We start from the raw sequence: 24,882 nt of genomic DNA on the forward strand, positions 1-24,882 counted from the left end.
GAGCTGAAGTTGGAGCTTAACGGACTGAGCCACCCAGGTGCCCCATGTCATTTCTGCTTTAACAACAAAGCAGGGAGAGATGAACAAACAGTGCCTGACCTGGCAGGCTGGTGATGGGGTAGTCACCAGCCAGCCCTGAGACCTCTGGCAAACTGTTGGCCCAGTTTCCTCTTCTGCCAGCTGTTGAATATGGCATGAAGTTGGAACAGAGTGACCTTGCAAGGCTGTTGTGAAAGGTCAAAAATAGTCATCGATGTGAAAGGTCTTTGAAAACCTGAAATGTTTGTTTCACAAACATGAAGGTGTTTTCCTGATGCAATTACTGTAACTGGCTGCTCTAGCACAGACCTGGCCAACTCCAGCCTCTGATCCCAGACGAGCTGTGCCTTGCTTGGCCTAATGCTCTTAATTCTCATTATTTGTCTACATCAAGATTTCTCAACCTTGGCACCAACATTTGGGCCCAGATAATCTTTTTGTAAGGAGGTGTCATATGCACTGTAGGATGGTTAGCAGCATCCCTGGCCTCAACCCACCAGATGCCAGCCTCACCCCCTCTTCCAAACACACACACAGTCATGACAATCAAAAATGCCTCCAGATGCTGCCAGATGGGAACAGGCTATAGATCCAGACTTCTTGATCTTTCTAGTCAATGGAAAATGTTGTTCAGGGGCTTCTATGTATAAGGTTATAGGCTACCCAAAGTGAATAGACAGACTTCGTTTCCATCCCCAGAGCACTGGTGGAGAGGAAGCACATAAGCAGGGTGGGAGGAAGGACAAATGCAAGAGAATAGCACCAAACAAGAGACAATTTCGTTGAGCAAGGGTATAATTGTTCCACTGTGTTGTAGCACTTTTAAAATCTAGAGATCACTTGCCTCCACCTCCCAAAGATTCTGGTTGGGTAGCATTCTCACTACAGACTGAGGAAGTCAACACACAGAGAGGTTGTCATTTGCTCACCATGCCTGGTCCACAAGGGCTGTACATATAAAGACAGTGCACACAGCAAGACATGACTTCAATTTAAGCTGGACTGTGGAAGGTGGAAATGTTTCAAAAAGGGAGGTTTGGAAAGGGGATGCCCAACACCACTGATTTTCAACTTTTCTGCCACACACATGATGGATAATATCCACCCTGACGACACACCCAAGAGGCACACCAAATTTGTATGTAATCCCTACCCCCTTCCTTTCCTTCAGGAAGGCAAAGAAAGCACTTTAATAATTTGTAATTGTCACAGCTCTTACCAATCACTCAGAGTGTGTGTGTGTGTGTGTGGGTGGGTGTGGGTGTGCACGCACGTGCGTGCATGCATAATTGAATCACTCAGGATATGTGTATGCATGCACGCACAGGGGTTCTGGGGGATGCCACGGCATAGGTAAGGTTACTCTCAAATTCTACGTCCTCTCTCTAGCTCCACCTTTTCTCTCCTGCTCAAGGAAGCACAGCAGAACCTCATGAAAGTACCATTAGTCATTCTCAACCTTCTTGGGACAACTCACACCTGATCTGCCTTTGCCAGAATGCCGCAACTTCTGGGCTCAATCTCCCTTTTTTTTTCTCTCTTTTCCAACTTCTATTTAAATTCTAGTTAGTTAACATACAGTGCAATATCGGTTGCAGGAGTAGAATTCAGGGATTCATCACTTACCTATGACACCCTGTTCTACACGGAGCAGACTGCAGAAGCTGCACACAAGTGGTAGTTGAAATGGTTACTTCAATGGGGACAATTTTAGGGGAAGCCAATCGCTCACATTCCGTTTCATGAAACCGGCGATCTCTGGAGTTCAGTGACACGGCAGCAAAGGATGTGGGTACGGTCGCAGACGGCATCTATTAGGGCATGGGTCCAAATTTCAGAAGGCCTCAAAGGCAGGTTGGAGGAGTGGATATTGAACAGTACACGGGTTACACAGGTGGGTTTTGTAGTCAGGCAGACTGGGCTTGAATCCCACTTGTTTCTGTGTGCCCTTAAAACAGTTTAACCACTCAGTCTTTTGGCTTCTTCATCTCCAAAATGGGCGGTAGTGAGGATGGACTGAAAACGTGTATTGATTTGTAGAGGTTTCAAGATCGCACCCAACATGTGGCAAAAACAGAGACATACTGATAAATTAACATTCTGGCTGTCTAAAGTCACAGCTTTCATGCTCTGAGGATAAATTACCTTTCCAAATGAGCCACACATTGAACTATATCTAAAAAGCAGGCACCTTTTGAATAACGGGTGAGTCCTAACATTCCTCCAAGCTTGGCTAACAATAGGCCTCTTACACGTTCCTGTTGCACTGTTTTAAATGATGGTGCACTGTGCATTTTGACAACTGTGCCTTATGGACCCGTTCTATGGCAGGCACTCTGCTAGGTTCTGTACGTTATTTTACTTTGTTTGATTGGCAAAGGCCTTGGGCTCCAGGCAATATTACGGGGAGCCTGAATTGCAAAGCTATGATTAGATGCCACATTTCTTGGCAGAATTAGTGAGTCAGTTCTGCTCTAAACCTTAGTTTCATTTCTAAACTCCAGAGGCTGATGCATACAAAAAATGAGAAGCCAGCAGGGGCAGCTTGTGATGGGTCTCACTCAAGTGTAGTGGGAAAGCACCTTGTACTTGCAGAGTTTGAAGTAAGGATGTTTATATAATCGGAAATGTGTTTTAAAATGATCTCTTGGCTACTCCTAGGAGACCATCTCATAAGATGTCTGTGTAAAGCTCTCAGCACTGAAAATACTCCCAAACATTATATCCTCAGCCCAGACCTACGCTCTAAGCCAACAGTCTACTTGATTCATCCTATTGGTGTTAAAGGCATATCTGACTTAATATAAGCAAAGCAGATTTTGAATATTCACCCAGTCCCCACCTCAGAAAAATAGTGTCTCTGTCTACCCACCGGCTCAAGTTAAAAAAATTTAGGTACCATCCTTATGTCCCCCTTTCCTTCATCATCCACATGCAATCAACCACCAGATGCTGCCGGCTCTCCAAGGGAGGGAGGTCTCCGTTACCTCCATCCCAGGATGGTGCCACAACCATCCTCTGCTCTGGGCCTCTGGAGACCTAAATGGCTTTCAGCTCCCAACCCACTGCCTATAGAGTGATCTTTTAACATCCAAGTCTATGTCCCTCAAAAATTTATGGTCTTCCCTTTACTCATTGGTGTAAATTTCTTACTATGTGGACCAGTGCACGATGGACTCCTATCTCTTTCATCTACCCTTTGCTCACCAGGCCCAGCCACACTGACATTTCGATTTTTCCAGTCTCTGGGCCTTTGTGTCCCTGTGCCTTCTGCTGGGAACACGCAGCCCCAGCTCATGGCATGGCAGTAACTTCTCATTCTTTGGTTCAGAGAAGAAATCCCTGCTTGCTGTGACTAAACTGGCCTCCCACAGTTATTTATCACCCTTTACTTTCATTGATATGCTTGTCACAATCTAATACGTTGTCTGCTTGTTATAGCAGGTAGACTCTAAGGTAGAGCCCATGATCCCAACCTGTGGTACACATGCCTTTGTGCGATCCCATCCTTTCAAGTGTGGTTGGGACCTGTGATTGCTTCTAACCCACAGAATACAGTGAAAGTGACAAGATGTACGTGATTATGCTACATAAGAATGTAATGTCTGCCTTGCTAAGAGACTCTCTCTCTCAGTGGCTTTGAAGAAGCAAGCTGCCAGGTGTGAAGTTCCATATAGACTGCAGGGAACTGGATGCTGCCAGTGACCATGTGGGCTTGGATGTGGATCCTTCCCCAGGTGAGCCTCAAATGAGAACCTAGCCCTGGCAACACTGTGTTTGTAGTCTTTCAAAGGACCCAGCTGAGCCAGGACTCCTAACACACTGAAAATGTGGGTTAACATATGCTCTTTTAAGTCTATAGTTTGTGGTAAACTGTTATACAGCAACATTTAATACACTTGTTAAACAACTCCTGTGTTAGAAAGTGAACTTCAGGACTGGGGACCTTTTCATTTTTCCATTACTGAAGCCTCAGAACCCAGCTGGATAGATACCATAGACAGAAAATAGCAGACCCTTGCATGAAGAAAAGAAACATTTAATAAATACCAACTGTTAATACTGGCAAGAAAGGGCACCTCTTGTTCTCAAGTAGAGGTAAAACCACCTTTAGGGACAGGCATGACAGTCAAGGGATTCAGAAGTTTCCAGATGAAGGCCTTTATGCCCTATCATAAGTAGCAGGCTTATTATTTTAGTTTGTCTGCCCAGTAAATATTTCCTCTCCTTCTCATATTCCTTTGGGAGTACGCACACCATCCTATGTGAAACCAGTGGACCTGACCTAAACCATCCCTGGTTCCCATGAACCTATGTCCCAGCCCTGCCCTATCAGCAGAGTCTAACCTCCTGGCCACTGTGATTGGTTCAGGGTTGCTCACATGACCCAAGTCTGTCCAAGCAGAGCCAAGCCCAGAACATCTGCTTGTACTGTTGGAAAAGAGCAGCTTTCTTACCAGTGCAGAGTGCTGACTGTAAGGTTGATGTAAAGCCAGAGTTGCTGGGACCCCAGGTAAGGAGGGCCTGACTGGAAAAGCAGCTCACACGGAGGAAAGTAGGGCTGAGGGATGAAGGCAGAGAGATGCCTCAAAGCACCACTGGATCTGGCAGTACCTGAAAATCTAACCCCTGGCTTTTTAGTTGAGTGAAATGAACTTCCCCCTTCTGCGCCCCACTTTTTAAAGCCACTTTGGGTGGAGTGTCTATCACAAACCCTATTACCTGGGATCTGACATGAAATCAACAGAGAAGGAATAAGCAGGTATGATGTCTTGGGGGTGAAATAAAGAGTTAAGAAGCTCGTCTAGATAAATATTTAATAAAATGCCATAGCAGACCACTGAAGTAGAAATCCCATGGGATTTTAAAAGTTTGTGTAATCCTTTAGCATTTCCATAGGACTTTTTACTGATGTGGCTTAACAAGTTCCTGAAAACAATACAAAAGTGTCAAGTGCAAGTATTTTAGAAAGTAACAGCACTTAACAGTACTCAACATGGGAATTAAGCCTTTAGACTTTTTCAAAAGTGCCCTTGGCCATAAAGTTAACTTTGGACTGTATTTTCCAGCTTTGTCTGAGAGGCCATAATTACCAAATTTTGCTAGTTTTTCTGATACAAAGCTAATAAGGCAGAAGAATTTGTTCTGTTTTCGATCACTTTTGCCACCTCGTTTCAAGGAAGTGAAGAAATAAAGAGCTTCCTCATTTCAGAAAGAAAGAAAAAAAGAAAGGAAGCAAGGAAGGAAGGGGAGGGAGGGAAGGAAGATAGAAGAAAAAAAAAGAAACCATAGTTGCCCCAGTTGGGCCCTTGGACACAAGATTGGAGTCTTTGGGGTCAAGCTGCTGGCTGTAAGGAGTGGGGCCAAAGTCAAGACGGCACACTGGAGAGGAGTGAAAGGTGGGAGGAGCTGCCAAGCCACTGCAATTTTCAGCTAATTCTCACGTGAGGGTGGGTCAGCCAACAGAACCACAGGGACTCAAGAGCAACTGATCACCAAGTGGCCTCAAGTTGCCCCCGCAGGATCCTACAAATAAGAGAAAAGGCTAGAGGACACATACAGGGAGTGTTTGACCACCCAGCCCCCTTCTGAGTCAATCCTAAGGGTTGAGTATGATCCACAGACTTCGAGAAGTGCTTGCAAAAAGCTCTGGCTCCGCTCAGCCGATCATTCCTGGTAGAGCCCCTCTAAGTCTGCGGACTTCATAGCAAGCTGACAGTCGCCACCGGAGTTTTGTTGTGTTAACAGTCTGTTTGGTAACAAGAGGAAATGGTTAGCCCTACGGCCTCTTTATTTGTTTATTTTTTATTTTTTAAAATGTTTATTTTTGAGAGAGACAGAGCATGAGCAGGGCAGGGGCAGAGAGAGAGACACACAGAATGTGAAGCAGGCTCCAGGCTCTGAGCTGTCAGCACAGAGCCCGACGCGGGACTAAAACTCACCAACAGTGAGATCATGACCTGAGCTGAAATTGGATGCTTTAACCGACTAAACCACCCAGCCACCCCATGTTTATTTTTTAATGCTTATTTATTTTTGAGAAAGGAAGAGAGAGATAGAACATGAGTGGGGGAGGGGCAGAGACAGAGGGAGACAGAAAATCTGAAGCAAGTTCCAGGCTCTGAGCTGTCAGCACAGAGCCCGATGTGGGACTCAAACTCAGAAACAGTGAGATCATGACCTGAGCCGAACTTGGATGCTTAACTGACTAAACCACTTGCCACCCCATGTTTATTTGTTTTTTAATGCTTATTTATTTTTGTGAGAGACAGAGAGAAAGAGAGAGAGAGAGAGAGAGGGAGAGAATGTGGGTGGGGGAGGGCAGAGAGAGAGGGAGGCACAGAATCTGAAGCAGGCTCCAGGCTCTGAGCTGTCAGCACAGAGCCCGACGTGGGGCTTGAACCTATGACCCATGGGATCATGACCTGAGCCAAAGTCAGAGGCTTAACCAACTGAGCTACCCAGGCATAGGGCCTCTTTAAAGAGCTTTAATGCTGAGCATGCACAAAACTGAATACAGGACTTTCTTTGCTGGTTTGTTTTTAGCTGCTTCTTGAAACACCAGATTTGAGGCTTTACCATTTACAGATGGAAATTGAGGGCACAAGAGGTTAAAATGACTGAGTTAGGGGTAGGGATTATGGCCCTTCCCCCTATTCTAATTTGGACACTGCATTCTCAGTGTATTGTTCACATTCTCGCAATAATCCAGTGATTGTTGGAGTAGCCCTATTTTACCAGTGAAAGAACACTGAGAACAGAGAAGTTAAGCAGCTTGTTCAAGATCACACAGCTAAAAAAAATGGCAGAGCTGGGATTGAGACCCATATCTTCTGATTCCAATTAATCCGCTGTTTCTTGACATCTTCAACAGAAGAGAGGTAGGGGGCAAAAAGGAAGACAAATAGGTCTTTTTTAGCCCCTGTGATGGCAAGTTTCTGAGGGGAGTGAGAGTGGAGATAGCATTATCGATATTAAGTGCATCTATAGGTTATCTTTGAATTTCAAATACCTTTGCCAACATGGACACCCCAGTGCAGAAATCTGTGGCATACACCAGAGTTTGGCTGACCAACACAGCTGAGAAAACAGCACTCCATCTCACAGCCTCCTTGCCAGCTTAGAACAGCCAACTGACACAATTCTAGCCAAGGAAGTCAGCTTGGGCAGGATGGGGAGAGGTCCTAGGAAAAACTGCACTTACTTGATAAAAATGGTCAGACTCAAGTGGTGAGGGAGGGCTCATTTTTTTTTTTCTCCCTTCATCCTGCCTTGAATGTTCTTGGTGTAGCCAGAGCCACAACAGCTTTCTTGTGGCCATGAGGTCACAAACCAATGGGCTAAGCATGGCAACACCAAAAGACATAAGGTGGCTGGTATGTAGATGACACCATGCAGTTAATCCATTTTCTTAAGGACATCTTACAGTTTTATTCCCTTTTTTCTTTTTCAAAAATTTTAGCTGCATATTATCTTTTGTTTTAAGGTCAAGATCCCATTTGCATCATGGAATAAAGTGAACAGTTCCTCTTTCTTCCCCCTATGCTTTGGAACATTCAGTAAGAGGTTTCTTGAGTTTAAGAATTCACTAGTGCAAGGGTTTTAGGTGACAACTATTTTCATAGTAATATAATATGCTCAATGCCTTTGTTGCTCTCATTCTCCACAAAGGAACAGTGGAGTGTTTTTTTTAAGCTTATTTTTGAGAAAGAGAGAGAAAGCATAAGTGGGGAAGAGGTAGAAAGAAAGGGAGACAGAGGATCCAAAGGGGTCTCTGTGCTGACAGCAGAGAGCTCGATGCGGGGCTTGAACTCACAAACGGCGAGATCATGATCTGAGCCTAAATCAGAAGCTTGGCTGACTGAGCCACTCAAGAGCCCCAACAGTGGAGTTTTCACAGTATATGTGGAACATCTGCATGACTCCATGAACCAATATTCTCCAAATGAGCAATGCATGAAGTTAAAAAACACGCACCATAGAAGATCTAATAAAAGTGCAAGACAGACCAGTAGATTTTAATATAATGAACTACAAAAAGTCACATTTCAGTTAACCTTTGAGAAACTACCACGTATTGAGTTTTGGTGTACTATCAAAGAACATCCACAGTCATCTGAAAAAGCTTTTCCTCTCTTTGTCAGTCACACATTTGTGAGGCAGGGTCTGCAAAACCCAGCTGACCTCTACTAAGGAGACCTTAAAGATCTTTGTAACATGTAAAACAATGCCACTTACTCATTTCATTTTGTAATGGGAAAATGTTACTTATAAAGATGTTATTTACATCAACTGGTAAAACTGCTCTTTTTATTTATTTATTTTTTTTTTTAATTTTTTTTCCCAACGTTTATTTTATTTTTTTTGGGACAGAGAGAGAGCATGAACGGGGGAGGGGCAGAGAGAGAGGGAGACACAGAATCGGAAACAGGCTCCAGGCTCTGAGCCATCAGCCCAGAGCCCGACACGGGGCTCGAACTCACGGACCGCGAGATCGTGACCTGGCTGAAGTCGGACGCTTAACCGACTGCGCCACCCAGGCGCCCCAAAACTGCTCTTTTTAAAGGAATAAATATTTTTTGAATTTGTTAATTTCTACTACAGTAATTATTGGTACATTTAAACCACATGAACAAAAACTTGGGGAGATTCAGTAGTTTTAAGAAGGTAAAATGGGTCATTTTAAGAAGGTAAAAAGCTTGAGAACCACTGCCCTAATGAAAACAATCAGTCCAGGGGTCTTGGTTGGGAGGAGAAGAGGGCTATAAGGAGATAAAGGAGAAATCTTGGGTATCTTTTTTTGTTTGTTTGTTTTTGTGAGAGAGAGACAGAGTGCGAGCAGAGGAGGAGTAGAGAGAGGGGGGCACAGAATCCAAAGCAAGCTCCAGGCTCCGAGCTGTCAGCACAGAGCCTGACATGGGGTTTGAACCCACAATGCTGAGATCATGACCCGGGCCGAAGTTGGATACTCAACTGACTGAGCCACCCAGGCGTCCCTCTTGGATATCTTTTTACTCTCTTTGTTGACAAGTAGGTGGTATTCAGGTTTTGCTACTTCCTGCGGTATAGCAGAGCAGGGTTCAGAGGTGGGGAGAAATTTTGGCTCAGAAACATCAGCTTTAATAAGCCAAATTTTGGCTAATATTTTTCCTTTTATCTCCTTTGAGACTGATAGTCATCAAAACAATTTAGAGAAGCTGAATGTAACTCCAGGGACATCAACCAGGCAAGCCTATGACAACCACCCCTGAGGTATTTTAAATTTTTTTTTTTCAACGTTTATTTATTTTTGGGACAGAGAGAGACAGAACATGAATGGGGGAGGGGCAGAGAGAGAGGGAGACACAGAATCGGAAACAGGCTCCAGGCTCTGAGCCATCAGCCCAGAGCCCGATGCGGGGCTCGAACTCACATACTGCGAGATCGTGACCTGGCTGAAGTCGGACGCTTAACCGACTGCGCCACCCAGGCGCCCCACCCCTGAGGTATTTTAAATTACACCTACTTCACATTTTATTTTCCAACATGAGTAACAAGAGGATAACACTTTGGTAAGAAGTTCAAGGGCTGGTCTATAGAAAAATAAAATTCAGGATGTAGGTTCTTTTAGGGCAAGGGTTGGCAAATCCCTTGGGCCAAATCTGGCCTGCTGCCTGTTTTTGTAAATAAAGTTTTATTGGAACACAGCCACGCTCACTTGTTTTCTTATTGCCTACATTGGTTTTTGGCTACAACAGCACAGGTGAGGAGTTACAACAGAGACCACATGGTCTGCAAAGCCTAAAATAAAATATTATCATCTGGCCCCTTACAGACATTGTTTGCTGACTCCTGTTTTGGAGTCACTTTGGAATCTTGGTTAAAAAGCTTTAGAGTGGGGCGCCTGGGTGGCGCAGTCGGTTAAGCGCCCGACTTCAGCCAGGTCACGATCTCGCGGTCCGTGAGTTCGAGCCCCGCATCGGGCTCTGTGCTGATGGCTCGGAGCCTGGAGCCTGTTTCCGATTCTGTGTCTCCCTCTCTCTCTGCCCCTCCCCCGTTCATGCTCTGTCTCTCTCTGTCCCAAAAATAAATAAACGTTCAAAAAAAAAAAAAAGCTTTAGAGTTAAGTGACTTGTATTTAAGTCCCTTCTCTGCCACACTTTGCTTTGGGACATGGCTTCATTTAGTTGTCATAGATTGGAGCTAGTACCTGCCTCACAGGGTGGTTGTGAGGATTATATGAACTAAGGCCTGGAAAGCGCATAACAGAGTCCCAGGCACAAAGCAAGTGCTTGATGGGTAGCTGCTGTCATCAATTAAGCAAGAGCTTACATGAAGCATAATGGACAGCCCACTTGGGACTTAGATTCTAAATTCATCAAGGAGAATGGATAGAAATCAAGCATTAAAAAAAAAAAAATCATCTCTAGGGGCTCCTGGGTGGCTCAGTCAGTTAAGCGTCTGGCTCTTGATTTCAGCTCAGGTCATGATCTCATGGTTATGGGATCAAGCCCTGCACAGTACAGAGCCTGCTTGGGATTCTCTCTCTCCCTCTCTGCCCCTTCTGTGCTCTCACACACTCTCAAAATAAATTTAAAAAACATTAAAAAAAAAAATCTCTGAAAATCCCTTAGGAGGGCAGTCCATTATAGACAAACATACTGTCTTACACTAATCTCAGTATGGCTGGTTTTCCCTCTAGCATTTAAATACATTACTATTCCTTCAGTGAAGGCCCAAATGAAGTGTAGCTGGCATTTAGGAGCCACAATGTAGGAACATAATCCATGTAATCAAACACAAGATAACACACTCAGTATGGTGAGATACATACATACATACACACACACACACACACACACACACACACACACACACACACACACACATTCTGAAGAGCAAAGGGAATGAAGACAGACTTTGGGAACAGCAGATTTGTGGCCCCCTGCATCATCCTGAGGTACATGCATGCTGAGTATTTCCGGTTGCCCCCCGCAAAAACCCTTAATTTGAATTTTTGTAAATTTAATGGTATCTTTTAAAAGGAATCAGTAACAATTACTTCAGAGTTGCCATGACAACAAAATGAGTAATTGTGTGTGGTGGTTGTTTGAAACGCCATCGTAAATTCCCATGTGATGTCTGATGTATATGGAAACCTATAAGGAACACCTGCCTCTCACAATTTTACTAACCAAATAGGGTTAAGGTATTATTTGTGAAAATCCCCCAAATGGTAAAGATTAAATTATTGCACTGACATGTATTTACCTGGGAGAAAACCAGTAGTTGACAAGGCTGGAGACCATCACATAGGACACCATGATTGTCCCTGACATGACGAGTGACACAAAGCTCAAGCCACAGAGGACACAAAGCAGTGAGAGGCCACCCACAGAGATGACCAGTCCTAGAAGAAAGCATAGTTAGGAGAAGCATTCAGCTAAAACAGATTGAAAGCTACCAGACCCAAGGCCACTGTGCTTATGACAGTTAACTCAGACTTTTTAAGTGAGATTTCCCATAAAGATCCAGGTTTCCAGCATCACTTTAAAAGAAGGTAATCTAGGGGCACCTGGGTGGCTCAGTCGGTTTAGTGTCCGACTTCGGCTCAGGTCATGATCTCACAGCTTGTGAGTTTGAGCCCCGCGTCGGGCTCTGTGCTAACAGTTGAGAGCCTGGAGCCTGTTTCGGATTCTGTGTCTCCCTCTCTCTCTCTGCCCCTCACCTGCTTGCTCGCTTGCTCTTTCTTTCTCTCTCTCTCTCAAAAATAAATAAAACATTAAAAAAAGATTTTAAAAAAAGGAGGTAATCTAACCACCCAAGTGGGCATCACTGCAAGGCAAATACCCTTTTCCTTGCCTTGGGAGTGGTCAAATAACTCAGGACTCCATCCTCATGGCTACAGTGATATAATTTCAGGGACGGACCTTGCAAAGGAAGGAAATCAGACAATATAAATGGATGTGCTGCCTTTTTACAAAGATTTGCAAAATCCTGGATCAGTGTTTTTCCAAGTGTGGCCAACAACCACTGTATCAGAATCAGATGCATCAGGAAGGCTTGTAAAATTTCGGATTTTTGGACCCTACTCCAGAACTACTAACGATCTCTGGATGAAGCCTAGAAGTCTGTATCTTCAAAAACACAAGTAAGACTTAAACACACTCAAGTTCCAGACTACTGTTCTAAAGGCTTTATATATGCTGTTCCTCCTGTTTAGAAAGTCTTTACTTCCCCAAAGGAAACAAGAGTTGTTACAGATCTGTAAATCCTGTCCTCTGTTAAACTTTGCATGATACACCAAAATGCAGTGGTTCTCTTCCCCTCCTTAAATTTACTTTTGCTACAGTACTCATTCATTCCTCCACTCATTCATTCATCCATCTCTCTATCCGTCAATATTTAGTGAACAGCTACTCTGCCAGGCTGTATTTTGCTCATCTGCCTATGATGCTCACTTTCTCCTTTGAGTATAAATTGCCTTATCCACAGTTCCCTGGGCAGGGAAACAACTCTGCGTGATCTTAACCCTGGGAAGTCGTAGGATAAATCAGAGGTGATTGCCTGACCCAATGGCAACCACCTCTTTGGCCAGTATTTTGTGATTTGTGATCTGATATGAAAAGGCAAACTGAGCTGGTCAGATCTGCCTTCTCAGTAATTTTATCTTAGCAACAAAAGGAGAAGTTGACAGTTGGCAGTGTGACTTCAGGAGGAAAGGTGGCGAAGAGGAAACATTACTACCTAGCAAGGTACCTGGCATGCAACGGATATTCAGTAACTAGTTGTGAAATAGACTGTTACTATTCATGTAGAAGCTACTAGGTGCCATGGGCTGTGCTAAATACTTTATGGAACTATGAGTTTCAATCCTTACAATAATGCTTTGAGACAGTTATTATATCATCCCCATTCTACATATGAGGAGTTTGAGGTTCATAGAGGATAAATAACTTGTCCAAAATTGTGTTGGTAGAAGTAGGATTCTTCTTTTAAAAAAAAAAATTTTTTTTTAACGTTTATTTAGAGACACAGAGAGAGAGAGCATGAACAGGGGAGGGTCAGAGAAAGAGGGAGACACAGAATCTGAAACAGGCTCCAGGCTCTGAGCTGTCAGCACAGAGCCCGACGCGGGGCTTGAACTCACGGACCGCGAGATCATGACCTGAGCTGAAGTCGGATGCTTCACCGACTGAGCCACCCAGGCGCCCCTGTGGAGGTAGGATTCTAATGTGGACTCCAGAGTCCATCTTTTAACTACTCTGACAATCTGCCTTGGTCATTCTGATTTTTTCAATAAGAGAAAACTTTGATATCAGTGGCAGGTGCCAAATAAATACTGTGCTCCCAATTGAATCATTTTCCAAGGGGGTGAATAGATGAGCAGGATACCTTCCAGTAAAATGACTCCCACAAGAGCAGCCAGGGAGGTAAGCACCACAAGGAGCAGGAAGAATCCAACAGGAATGGCCGACACAGCAACAAACACCAGCATAGTGAGGGCCAGAAAAGGATGCCTGTCCAGGTACTGACCCACCGGAGACTTCATAAAGGCAACCACCTGCAGGCAAAGGAGAAAGAGCCAGGATTAAACGCTACGTCTGACCCCCAGGTTGATGGACCCACCTGAGCTGCAGGAAGTATATAAGCAAAGGCCATGAAGTTGGATGGCTCATAAGTAATGTAACAAGTCAACAACCCTAACAATTTTCCCAAGACATGAGTCACCCTGGCAACAGCTTAAGGTAGCTATAGGCAGATGGCAGGTTTGAGGGTCCCACCCAACTTTAAGTCTTATGAAAGTAGGAAAGACCTGGTCATGGCTCTACCGCTTAACACAAACCCTCTCAGAAGAGGCCCTCAGCATGTGTACACATGGATGTAAAGTACACACCATTTATCTCCTACTTCACAGCTCAAGTTTCATAGTTGAGGCCACTGAGGCACAGAGAGGTTAAGTCCTAGCTACTTGGCATCACCTGGGAGCTTGTTGAAAATGCAACATCTCAAGCCCTCCCCCAGATCTGCTAAATCAGATGATTTTTTTTAATGTTGATTTTTGAGAGAGAGAGAGAGAGAGAGAGAGAGAGAAGGAGCAGATGAGGGCAGAGAGAGAGGGAGATAGAGGATCCAAAGTGGGTTCTGAGCTGACAGCAGAAAGCCTGATGCGGAGCTCGAACTCAGGAACCTTGAGATCATGACCTGAGGTGAAGCTGGATGCCTAACTGACTGGGCCACCCAGGCGCACCCATCCCCCAGATGTTGATTTTTTTTTTTTTAATTTTTTTTTCAACGTTTTTATTTATTTTTGGGACAGAGAGAGACAGAGCATGAATGGGGGAGGGGCAGAGAGAGAGGGAGACACAGAATCGGAAACAGGCTCCAGGCTCTGAGCCATCAGCCCAGAGCCTGATGCGGGGCTCGAACTCACGGACCGCGAGATCGTGACCTGGCTGAAGTCGGACGCTCAACCGACTGCGCCACCCAGGCGCCCCACCCAGATGTTGATTTTTAATGAGATCCCAGGTGACTTGTATGCACATTAAAGCCTGAGAAGCAATGGCATTTGCCTAGAGTCACGCGGTTTCCAAGTGGCAAAATCTAGGCATCCAAAGCTGAATCTCTTCATTCTGAATGTCTAATGCGTGCAATGGCTTCACCTTGTTAGGAAAAAATGCTTTTATGTCATCAACTTGGATACCACAGTCAGGACATAGTCCGATGACACCTGCAAGCTTATGCTGTGTTAATAAACAAGCTAACTTCCTTCACCAGGCAAAAGGGTTTTTTCTGGATCTGGCTCAATGGGGAAGGGCCGCTTTAATAGAGAACTGGCCCTAGACAACCCACAAGGATGGGCTTCGCCCCTCTACTTAAGCCCCATGCTGTCTCTCTCCTCACTACTGACATGTTGGTTCCGGTTCCCTTACAATGTTCCATCAAGAACTTTTCCCCATCATAACTGGTCTCATTCCTCAGTGCCTTACAGGCCAGCAGCTGAAATGAAGAGGAAATTCAAGCTACAGTGATCATGGATGCCACTACACAAAACACATGTACCTCTTAATGACTCTAATAGTGGGGATCTGGAGGCAAGCTAGAAGGCAATAGGGTTTTGCAGTTGAAGTTGATAGTGATCAAAATACAGTGCTCATGCTGCTTAACCAGAAAAGGCTGTTGTTCCAAGAAGCCACTGCCCTTGGTCTTGGGGCTTCAGCACTGCCTCCTTAGAACTCTCCAGGCATGAACAACTTCACTTCCTGTCAGGCCACAAAAATGGCACAATGCCCACTAGCTATACTGCCTCTAGCTCCTCCTGAGAAAAGCTACCAGATTTGGCTATTCAACTTCTCTAGCCAGAGGTGACTATAGTAGGAATGCGAGCTCACATAATCAGAACCCAATGAGATTCTCCTGTTAAGACAGCTGAAGGTGAGAGAACGGGTCACGGGAGTGGGGCTGGTCCCTGGATCTGTCTTAAGTCCTGATTGCCTTCCAGCTCTAGTCCACATATATTCTTATTAACTCCTCCAACCACCCAAGGCATCATCTGACAGACTGAACTGTTCTCTCTGACCCTTATAATCAAGAGACCCAGTAACCACAGTGGGGAGATGAGGCTGGAACACCTGAATGCCAGGCTCATGAGTTTACACCTGGACCATCCAGCACAGTAGCCCCATGTGGCCACTGCAGACTTGAAATATGGCTGATGAACTAGGTTTTTAACTTAGTTTAACTTAAATTTAAAAATGGATATATGCTTCAGTCACAGGAATATTTTTAATTACATTTCAAATAGGTCAGGTAGGTTTCAAATAAATTTTCAAATGTAAATTTCATGAAATCTGAAGAGATCAAGTATTTTCTTTTTTTTTTTTTATGTTTATTTATTTTTGACAGAGAGAGAGAGAGACAGAGCATGAACAGGGGAGGGGCAGAGAGAGAGGAAGACACAGAATCTGAAGCAGGCTCCAGGCTCTGAGCTGTCAGCACAGAGCCTGATGCGGGGCTCGAACTCACAGGGCGTGAGATCATGACCTGAGTCGAAGTCAGACGCTCAACTGAGCCACACAGGCGCCCCGAGATCAAGTATTTTCAATGGATATTTAGTACCTGAATTAGGATGTGCACTAAGTATATTAAAAAATGTAGACTGGGGTGGCTGGGTGGCTCAGTCAGTTGAGTGTCAACTCTTGGTTCCAGCTCAGGTCAGGTCAGGATCTCATGGCTGTGGGATCCACGCTTAGCGTGGAGCCTGCTTGAGATCTCTCTCTCTCCCTCTCCCTCCCTCTCCCTCTCTCTCTCTCTCTCTCCCCCTCTGCCCCCCTTCCTTGCTCACGCTGGCTCTCTCTCTAAAATAAAAAAAATAAACCTAAAAAAATGTAGACTATCTCGTCACTAATTTTTTATATTATTACATATTGAAATGATATTGTTTTGGATATTTTGGGTTATATAAAATATATTATTGAAAGTAATTTCACATTTCTTTTCATGCTTTTTAATAGGACTACTAGCAAATTTAAAACTCTATACACACATTGCACAGTACTTCCACTGTAAAGCACTTGTTTAAACTTTATCTAGAAAAAAAACAGGAGGCAAACTGCTGGCATTTGAGCAGGACTATGATATCATGAAAGCACTAATTTAAGATATATGAACCTGGCAGTCATGTGCAAAAGGCAATTATGAGAATTCACCTGAAATCAGGCAAGAGACACTGATGGGCAAATCTAGGCTGATGGCAATATGCAAGTGGAATGACAAAAGAAAAATCAATAGGACTTGGGGACAGTTTGGCCTGCGGATCCAAAAGGAGAAAAGTAGGACTATTCTTCCAGACCCTAAAAGAATCTATTTTTTTCTTAGCCTCTTCTGAGTCTGGGCCCTGTAACTAACAAACAGAATCATTCAGATATGCAGAGAGACCATTTTAAGATGCAGTTAAGCCCAGCAACTGTCTTCCCCTAAGAAGTACGGCCCTACTTAGGCCAGTCTGTCATAGAAGAGGAGGATATGATTCAATTACACCCAATAATAATAGAGGGGCACCTGGGCAGCTCAGTCGGTTGAGCATCCAACTCTTGATTTCAGCTCAAGTCATGATCTCAGGATTGTGGGATCAAGCCCTGCAACGGGGTCCTGCTGAGCCTGCTTAGGATACTCTCTCTCTCCCTCTGCCCCTCTCCCTCACTCACTCTCTCTCTAAAATAAAAAAAGGAAATAAAAAAAAATAATAGAGAACATTGATTAAACACTCAGGCACCAAGCACGGTTTTAAGTGCTTTCAATGTATTTCCTCATTTATTTCCCCCTAAGACACTCACAGGCAGGTAAGGAGGAACTTTATTTAAATCCAGGGAATTGGAACATAGCAATTAACTTCTCATTCTCATGGCAATAGAGGGGGATACAATGGGAGGATGGAAAGTGGGACAGCTTATTATTCAGTAACATGAACTGCAATTTTCCATCCCTATCCTGGAAGCAGGCACATGTCATCCAACCTGGATTTTATAGGGAGGGTGCTGTGCTGAAGAACTCAGGAATGCCAGGCTGGGACAGACTAGCACCGTTATGTGCCAGGCTCTGTGCCACAGCTTTTCTAAACAGCTTCTGAGATCACCTCACAACAAACCAATGAGCCTGGCATTGCTTATTTTAGAGAAGAGGTGATGGAGATTCAAAGACCCTAAGCAACTTGCCCAAGGTCAAAGGAAATTTATTTTAAACTGCACACAATTTATTTTAAACCTGCCTGAGTATGGCAGGTTCCAAAGTAGGGGTGATGTGGCCAGTATTTAAGGACATGAAGGCTCCATATGGAACTGTTTAGGAGACAGGCCAATTCCCTGGTGTCAGAATGCAAAAGACAATCAGTGTCCCTTGCTACCAGAGAGAAGGAGGACAAAGGCATCGGATTATTTAAAACCACTGGTAAAGTGCTGGTATCCAAAATCTATAAAGAACTCACCAAATTCCACACCTGAAAACCAAATCCAGTGAAGAAATGGGCAGAAAACATGAATAGACACTTCTCTAAAGAAGACATCCAGATGGCCAACAGGCACATGAAAAGATGCTCAATGTCACTCCTCATCAGGGAAATACAAATCAAAACCACGCTCAGATACCACCTCACCCCAGTAAGAGTGGCTAAAATGAACAAATCAGGAGACTATAGATGCTGGAGAGGATGTGGAGAAACGGGAACCCTCTTGCACTGTTGGTGGGAATGCAAATTGGTGCAGCCACTCTGGAAAACAGTGTGTAGGTTCCTCAAAAAATTAAAAATAGACCTACCCTATGACCCAGCAGTAGCACTGCTAGGAATTTACCCAAGGGATACAGGAGTGCTGATGCATAGGGGCACTTGTACCCCAATGTTTACAGCAGCACTTTCAACAATAGCCAAATTATGGAAAGAGCCTAAATGTCCATTAACTGATGAATGGATAAAGAAATTGTGGTTTATATACACAATGGAATACTACTTGGCAATGAGAAAGAATGAAATATGGCCTTTTGTAGCAATGTGGATGGAATTGGAGAGTGTTATGCTAAGTGAAATAGGTCATACAGAGAAAGACAGGTACCACATGTTTTCACTCATATGTGAGATCTTGAGAAACTTAACAGAAGACCAAGGGGGAGGGGAAGGAAAAAATAAAGTTAGAGAGGGAGGGAGCCAAACCATAAGAGACTCTTAAAAACTGAGAATAAACTGAGGGTTGATGGGGGGTGGGAGGGAGGGGAAAGTGGGTGATGGGCATTGAGGAGGGCACCTGTTGGGATGAGCACTGGGTGTTGTATGGAAAGCAATTTGACAATAAATTTCATATTAAAAATAAATAAATAAATAAATAAATAAATAAATAAATAAATAAATAAAACCAGTGGTAAAGACAACTCCAAGGTGCTGGGTAACAGTTTCTCCCAGACCGCGGTCCCTGGGTGCCCACTGGTACGTGATTCAGAGGTTAGTTCAAAAACATCCCTTGTGGGCCAGCATGGGAGCAAAACTAGTTAGTCATAGGTAATCCACAAGTGAAAATGCCATCAGGGGGCATCTGCCCAGCCCATGTTCCTTCTCTCTTCCCACCTCTCTGAACAGTGTCCCTTCCCACAATAGGGGTAGGCCCCTAGAGCCATGTTTCTCTCCACGAAATGAGAAGCCCCTGCCCAGCTGTCACCAACCTGGCCACAGGTGACTTGGTCAAGCCTGATCCTAGGAATCAGACATTCCCAGAGAAGGCTCCTAAAGGCCTTCAGGGAGGGAGACATAGGGAGTTGAAGGTACCAGCCTGGGGAGTCACACTGGCCCATGTGAATGGAAGAGTCAAGAAAGCCAGGCTGTAGAGAGAGGAGAATGAAGGTGATGCACAAGGAAAAACGGTAACTGGAAGCAACATGAGCAACATGGCCCAAGAGAAGGTGTTGAGAGTTACCTCTAACCCCAGTGACCTGCCAGATCCTGATTCACTTCCTGCCCTTGGCTTCTAAGATAGCCTCCCATTTCCAAAGTCCCAGCATGCCTCACTACTCGTTTGCTTAAGCTATTTTGATCAGGTTTCTGACTCTCTCAGCCTAAAAGTAAGACAACAAAGACTTGACATTCCAGGGGCTTCCAAGAAGAAATGATGGGAGTTGTTTCATAAATACTCTGTGTAGAAGCCAATCTATTCTTTTCTGGAATTTAAAGGGCTGATTAACTCTGAGGAAAGGCTAAAACTTATTTGGGAGAAATAAATCATCTAAATATGCTCCAAACAAGTAGATGTTTCTATAAATTATGCTTATGTCAATCTGATGGAAGGTTCTGTAATACCTTTTCTTACCTTTTTGTTTTTTGTTGGTAATTTCACCATTCAAAATGGCAGAAATACTGTCTAGTGTTCTTAAGTGTAAGAAGGCTGTGATGTGCCTTAAGAGAAAATACTTTGTTCAGGCAAGATTTCTAGTGCTATTGGCCATGAGTTTAATGTTAACGAATGAACAATATATATATAAGTAACCTTCAAACAAAAATACACATGCAATAGTTTATGTATTTATCAATTGATGAGTATGTTGCAACCATACATTTGCCAGAGCCTAATCCTGTAGTTCCCCTGGAGAAATTGCAAATTCATTGTTTGAGGTGACCTCAAAGAACTTAACTAACACATCTAATGAGAATCAAATGCACATGGAGATGAGCACAAGGACCTTTCCTACTAAGCTAACTTTTAGTAACAAGAGTCTCATCCTGCTGACTAGAAAGCTGCTTGGCCAATTTAAAAATAGCTTGGTAAATCCACCAAGAGGGCCAGAGGCATTTTGGGATGAGTCCAGGAAAGATCGCTACAGAGTATATTGCTCTAGACTGCAAAGTGGTAGCTCTTCAAATAGACCCTAGGGGAATGTACTAATACAAAAAACAGATCACAAACTAGTTCATTTCGTTACATATATGTATGTACCTTATGGGTATACTGCATGGGGAAAAAAAAAGTCTGGAGGGAAATACAACACAATGTTAATATTATCTCTGAAAGCTGTTATTTTTTTTCCTGACAAAATGCTGAGTGACACATAGAAGAAGGCAAGAAAGATAAAAATTCAAGAAAGCAGAATATACCATCTCAAGTCCCATTGCCATTGAATGGGTACTGAACATCTGAAAAGTGGCTAATTCAAATGGAGATGTGCCATTAAGTGTAAAATACACACTGGAGTTTGAAGACTTACTACAAAATAATGTAGAACGTTTCAATGACTTTTTTCATTAATAATTTTTATAATGATTACATATTGAAATATTTAGATATATTAGACTAAATACATCAAAATTAATTTCACCTACTTTTTACTTTTTTTTTTTTTTTTTTTCCAACGTTTATCCATTTTTGGGACAGAGAGAGACAGAGCATGAACAGGGGAGGGGCGGAGAGAGAGGGAGACACAGAATCGGAAACAGGCTCCAGGCTCTGAGCCATCAGCCCAGAGCCCGACGCGGGGCTCGAACTCACGGACCGCGAGATCGTGACCTGGCTGAAGTCGGACGCCTAACCGACTGCGCCACCCAGTCGCCCCTACTTTTTACTTTTTAAATGTGGCTACTAGAAAATTGTAAATTACATATGTGGCTCCTATCATACTTCTATTGGACACTGGGTTTCTAGTGGAAAACTGGACTCAAATCTTAAAGTAGGCTTTAGCCCCTCAGTCTCAGGATAACAGGGCAAAATTAACAACAAAACAAAACAGGAAGGTATCTGTGGCAAAGACTGAGAGCCACCCTCTATATCTAAAGAACTGCATTTACCCCTAGGGGAGACCTGCAACTAAATTTTGGTCTATGAGATATAATTGGAAGTGCTACCTGTGTGTGACTTCTAGGAAGGCCCTTTAAATTAGAAGTGGCTTGCAAGTCTTTCTCCCCTTCCCTCCTCCATCCCATAGCCTGAAATGTGAATACAGTGGCTGATACTTTAGCAGCCATCTTGGACAATGAGTTTGAAGATCACAATTTAGGCATGTCACAGTGGTGAATTAGAAAGATTCCTGACCGGGGCGCCTGGGTGGCGCAGTCGGTTAAGCGTCCGACTTCAGCCAGGTCACGATCTCGCGGTCCGTGAGTTCGAGCCCCGCGTCGGGCTCTGGGCTGATGGCTCAGAGCCTGGAGCCTGTTTCTGATTCTGTGTCTCCCTCTCTCTCTGCCCCTCCCCCGTTCATGCTCTGTCTCTCTCTGTCCCAAAAATAAATAAACGTTGGAAAAAAAAAAATTAAAAAAAAAAAAAAAAAGAAAGATTCCTGACCTACTCCAAATTTCTTCTACCTCAGAGAGAAATAACCTTCTATGCTGTTTAAGCTGGTGTTATTTTGGGATTTTTCCATTACATATCCTGATTGGAAACTGACCTTTGAGTTATTCTGGATAGACTCAATCAGCAAAGACAGCTTCCTCTGCAGTTCCTGCAAGTCCTTTGAGGCACTCGGGAGGTCTTCTTTTGCCATCCTGAAACCCACTTCAGTCTCTTTACGGGTTAATTCTTCTATCTGTAAGCTGTCCAGGGCAGGGTGCAGTCGAATCTCTCATGTCACCCTGTCTCTTGCTGTCACTGGTGAAACAAGAAGTAACTTAAACCATTAGTAGTATTCACCTAGCCAGTTCAACAAAAGCTTCTACTATTCTCACGCATTGATGGTAGGTGTGCAGGTGGAGGGTAGCTTGGCCGTATGTATCAAAATTTCTAAGTGCACACACCTTCTTCCAACAATTCATTTTCCAGAATCTGAAGGAGATAATCAAATAGGTATATCAAAACATACAAAAAGGATGTGCAGTGCAATCATATTTATAGTATGTAATAAGCAGTAAAACATTGGAAAGAAGCTAACTGTAAGAAATTGGTTAAATAATGACAAATTCATAAAATGGAGTATTCGTTACTTGTTAAAATGATAGTGTGGAGGGGTGCCTGGGTGGTTTAGTCGGTTAAATGTCTGAATCTTGCTTTTGGCTCAGGTCATGATCTCACAATTTGCAGGATCCAGCCCTGCATCTGGCTCTGTATTGTCAGCACAAAGCCTGCTTGGGATTCTCTCTCCCTCTCTCCCTACCCCTCTCCACCCCCTTCAAAATAAACAAATAAACATTTTAAATAATGATAATATGGACATTTAGTGATATGAAAATACATCCATGGTAATAAGTAAAAAAAAAATTACAAGATATCCCATACTATTACATAAACCTTAGTATTTTACGTCTGTATTCCATAGTAAAATAAAAGACCTAGAAGGATACGTATCATATAATAGCAAAATATTAATGATATTATCTCTAGGGGCTTACATTTATTTTTTTTAGCCTGACAAACTGCTGCAAAGAAAGGTGAAAGGTGAAACACTATTTTAAGTCCCATTGCCTTTTTCCCCCCAGAAAGCTTTTCTTAAGCAATGATGGTGGTCAATTTCTTTATTCACTACCCACATTAACAGGTTGGCTCCCAATTACACAGCATCATAAATCATTCTCTATTTCCTTGTAAATCTCCTAACAAGAGGTGCCTCAAGGGGAAACCTAGCTACAATATACTTCCTGACTCAACAGCCTTTAATTTCCAGGACTGTCCTAATCACATATAACTTATAAAACCAATTTGTTCAATTAGATATCTATTTTTTAACCCTTATTGGATTTTCATACAAAAAACATATTGTTCTTATTTTGCATTTTCCAAAACTGTAGGGCTGAACACAATTTCTTCCTTACAAATGACCTCTTGCTACTGATAGTAAAAAAGCCTCAAAGATCCTGTCACAGTGGCCAAAATTAACTGAGTGATGCCGACATTTGTTTACCATATTGACTATACCACATGGTAATTATGTGAGTTAAGGGGGGAGGGGTTACTTACTAATACCACTAGGGCCTAGAATGAAAATTAAAGTCCATTTTAATTACCCCAGCTAGAGTGCTTCTGCTACAACCCCGTTTGTGAAACAAGAACGCTTTGCACAGTAAAGGACTAACCCCTCTACAGCCATATTCTGTCTTTGAAGCTGCTACTCGCACAGATTTTGGATTTGGGATGTTCCCAGGACTCAGCTCCCCTAATCTCATCTCTGCAGCGGGCAGAAACAAGCCCAGCTCCCCTTACTGGTCTCCAGAGGCCTCAGGGAACCCAAGGGCCACCCAGACCGGTTAGGGAAGTCCGATGGGAACCAGCGTGGGTAGAAGGCCGTGGGCCATTGCCGTGAAATACATCCACCTGGCTTCCAATCCCCAGACTGCCTAATCACTCACTCTACGGAGGGGTCTCCCCAGGCACTAAGAAGTTTCCAAACCGAAGGCGGCAATCTCTTAACCCCGCGCAGCCCATAAATTACCTGCCTTCTCCGCCTTCCCGGCTGACCAAAGAGATCACTAACCAACCTTCCCGTCCCCCTCCCCCAGCCACGGCTCTTCCACTCCCGCCTCCCGGGGCTAACGGCCACCCGGAGCGTTCCAGCTAGAAGGGAAAGGCGGCGCATCTCTTTTTGGGGAAAAGGAATGCGGGGCGCCTCGGGCCTACCCAGGCCGCTTCCCCATCAGCTTCCAAGGCTCTCAGCCTTCGAAGCCGCGAGGGGGAGGAGGCGCCCTGCTTCTAGGGATCCATGGGCATTGGGGGAAGCGGCAGGGATGCAGGTGGAGAGGGTGGTCCGCCTACGAGAGAGCACGGAGGCTAAGAAAGGGAAGTTCAGGGGCGAGTGGAGTACTCTTGTCATTAATTTGGGGGGAAAGAATACACCTTTGTTACTTGGAGCTCCCCTCTCTGCAGTGACAAGGGAGAGGGTCCCTCGGTAGAGAGGAGGGACCCCTTGAAAAGGTGGGCACCAATTTTCATTAATCCTGCGGAAAGGGTTGAGAGACTCCCCAGCCAGGTTTCCCCAAGGGGCAGGGTCTCGGGGGTGGGATGGGACTGGCAAGCCTGTTATCAAATCTAGTGGTGGATGTGAGGGTGTGTGTGCACTCCGAGCCCGTTTTAAGGCTTCGAAGGGGTAAGACGTCCCTTTTCGCTAAACAGCGGACAGGGGACCACACCGCAAGGCACCCACTGCCTTCTCATTTGCCCTTCCTCGCGAGGGGGTCTAGCCAGCCCAGGCATGCTGTATCCTACCACCCAAGCTTCGAGCTCTCACCAAGGCCCGGCGGCTACACTTACCGGTGTCTGCGACCGGAGCTGAGGGAGATGGGAAGAGGGGGAAAGGTAAAGGAGGAGGAGGAAGGAAGGTTCTTCAGCACTGGCGGGAGCTGCGGCCGGCTTCCTGCCCAGTCCCGGCCGGCCACCTCCCTGCGCCTCGTCCCGCCCCTTCTCCGCCCTCGCC

The 24,882-nt window shown here is 44.3% G+C and overlaps 1 protein-coding gene across 10 annotated transcripts; it reads right to left on the minus strand.

Annotated features, from left to right (window-relative positions):
* LDAF1 (lipid droplet assembly factor 1) lies at positions 1-24,877 on the minus strand. 10 transcript variants are annotated; one of them, XM_045461227.1, is made up of 6 exons: positions 24,720-24,862; positions 22,277-22,304; positions 21,931-22,130; positions 13,414-13,582; positions 11,290-11,428; positions 8,630-8,801 (listed from the first exon to the last, which is right to left on the minus strand). In XM_045461227.1, exons 3-6 carry the CDS (start codon positions 22,024-22,026, stop codon positions 8,717-8,719), a joined length of 489 nt encoding a protein of 162 aa, XP_045317183.1. In that variant the 5' UTR covers positions 22,027-22,130; positions 22,277-22,304; positions 24,720-24,862; the 3' UTR covers positions 8,630-8,716. The 10 variants fall into 10 exon arrangements, with proteins under 10 accessions (XP_045317188.1, XP_045317187.1, XP_045317185.1 ...); XM_045461232.1 differs by lacking the exons at positions 8,630-8,801; positions 22,277-22,304 and adding an exon at positions 1-1,850 and having other exon boundaries at positions 24,720-24,861; XM_045461231.1 differs by lacking the exons at positions 8,630-8,801; positions 22,277-22,304 and adding an exon at positions 4,063-5,788 and having other exon boundaries at positions 24,720-24,877.
* Positions 24,878-24,882: the final 5 nt, after the last annotated feature.

This window comes from Leopardus geoffroyi, chromosome E3, assembly GCF_018350155.1.
Source record: "Leopardus geoffroyi isolate Oge1 chromosome E3, O.geoffroyi_Oge1_pat1.0, whole genome shotgun sequence".
Taxonomy (NCBI): domain Eukaryota; kingdom Metazoa; phylum Chordata; class Mammalia; order Carnivora; family Felidae; genus Leopardus; species Leopardus geoffroyi.

Excerpts from the sequence above, each read along its gene's own strand:
- LDAF1 (XM_045461225.1), bottom strand. The coding sequence starts at position 22,026 with ATGGCAAAAGAAGACCTCCCGAGTGCCTCAAAGGACTTGCAGGAACTG. Across the intron at positions 11,429-13,413 it reads GGGAGTCATTTTACTGGAAG|GACTGGTCATCTCTGTGGGT; the intron begins GTATCCTGCTCA and ends GCTTTCTTCTAG. Across the intron at positions 8,802-11,289 it reads AACTACTGGTTTTCTCCCAG|CCCTCTTCTCCTCCCAACCA; the intron begins GTAAATACATGT and ends ATCTCCTTATAG.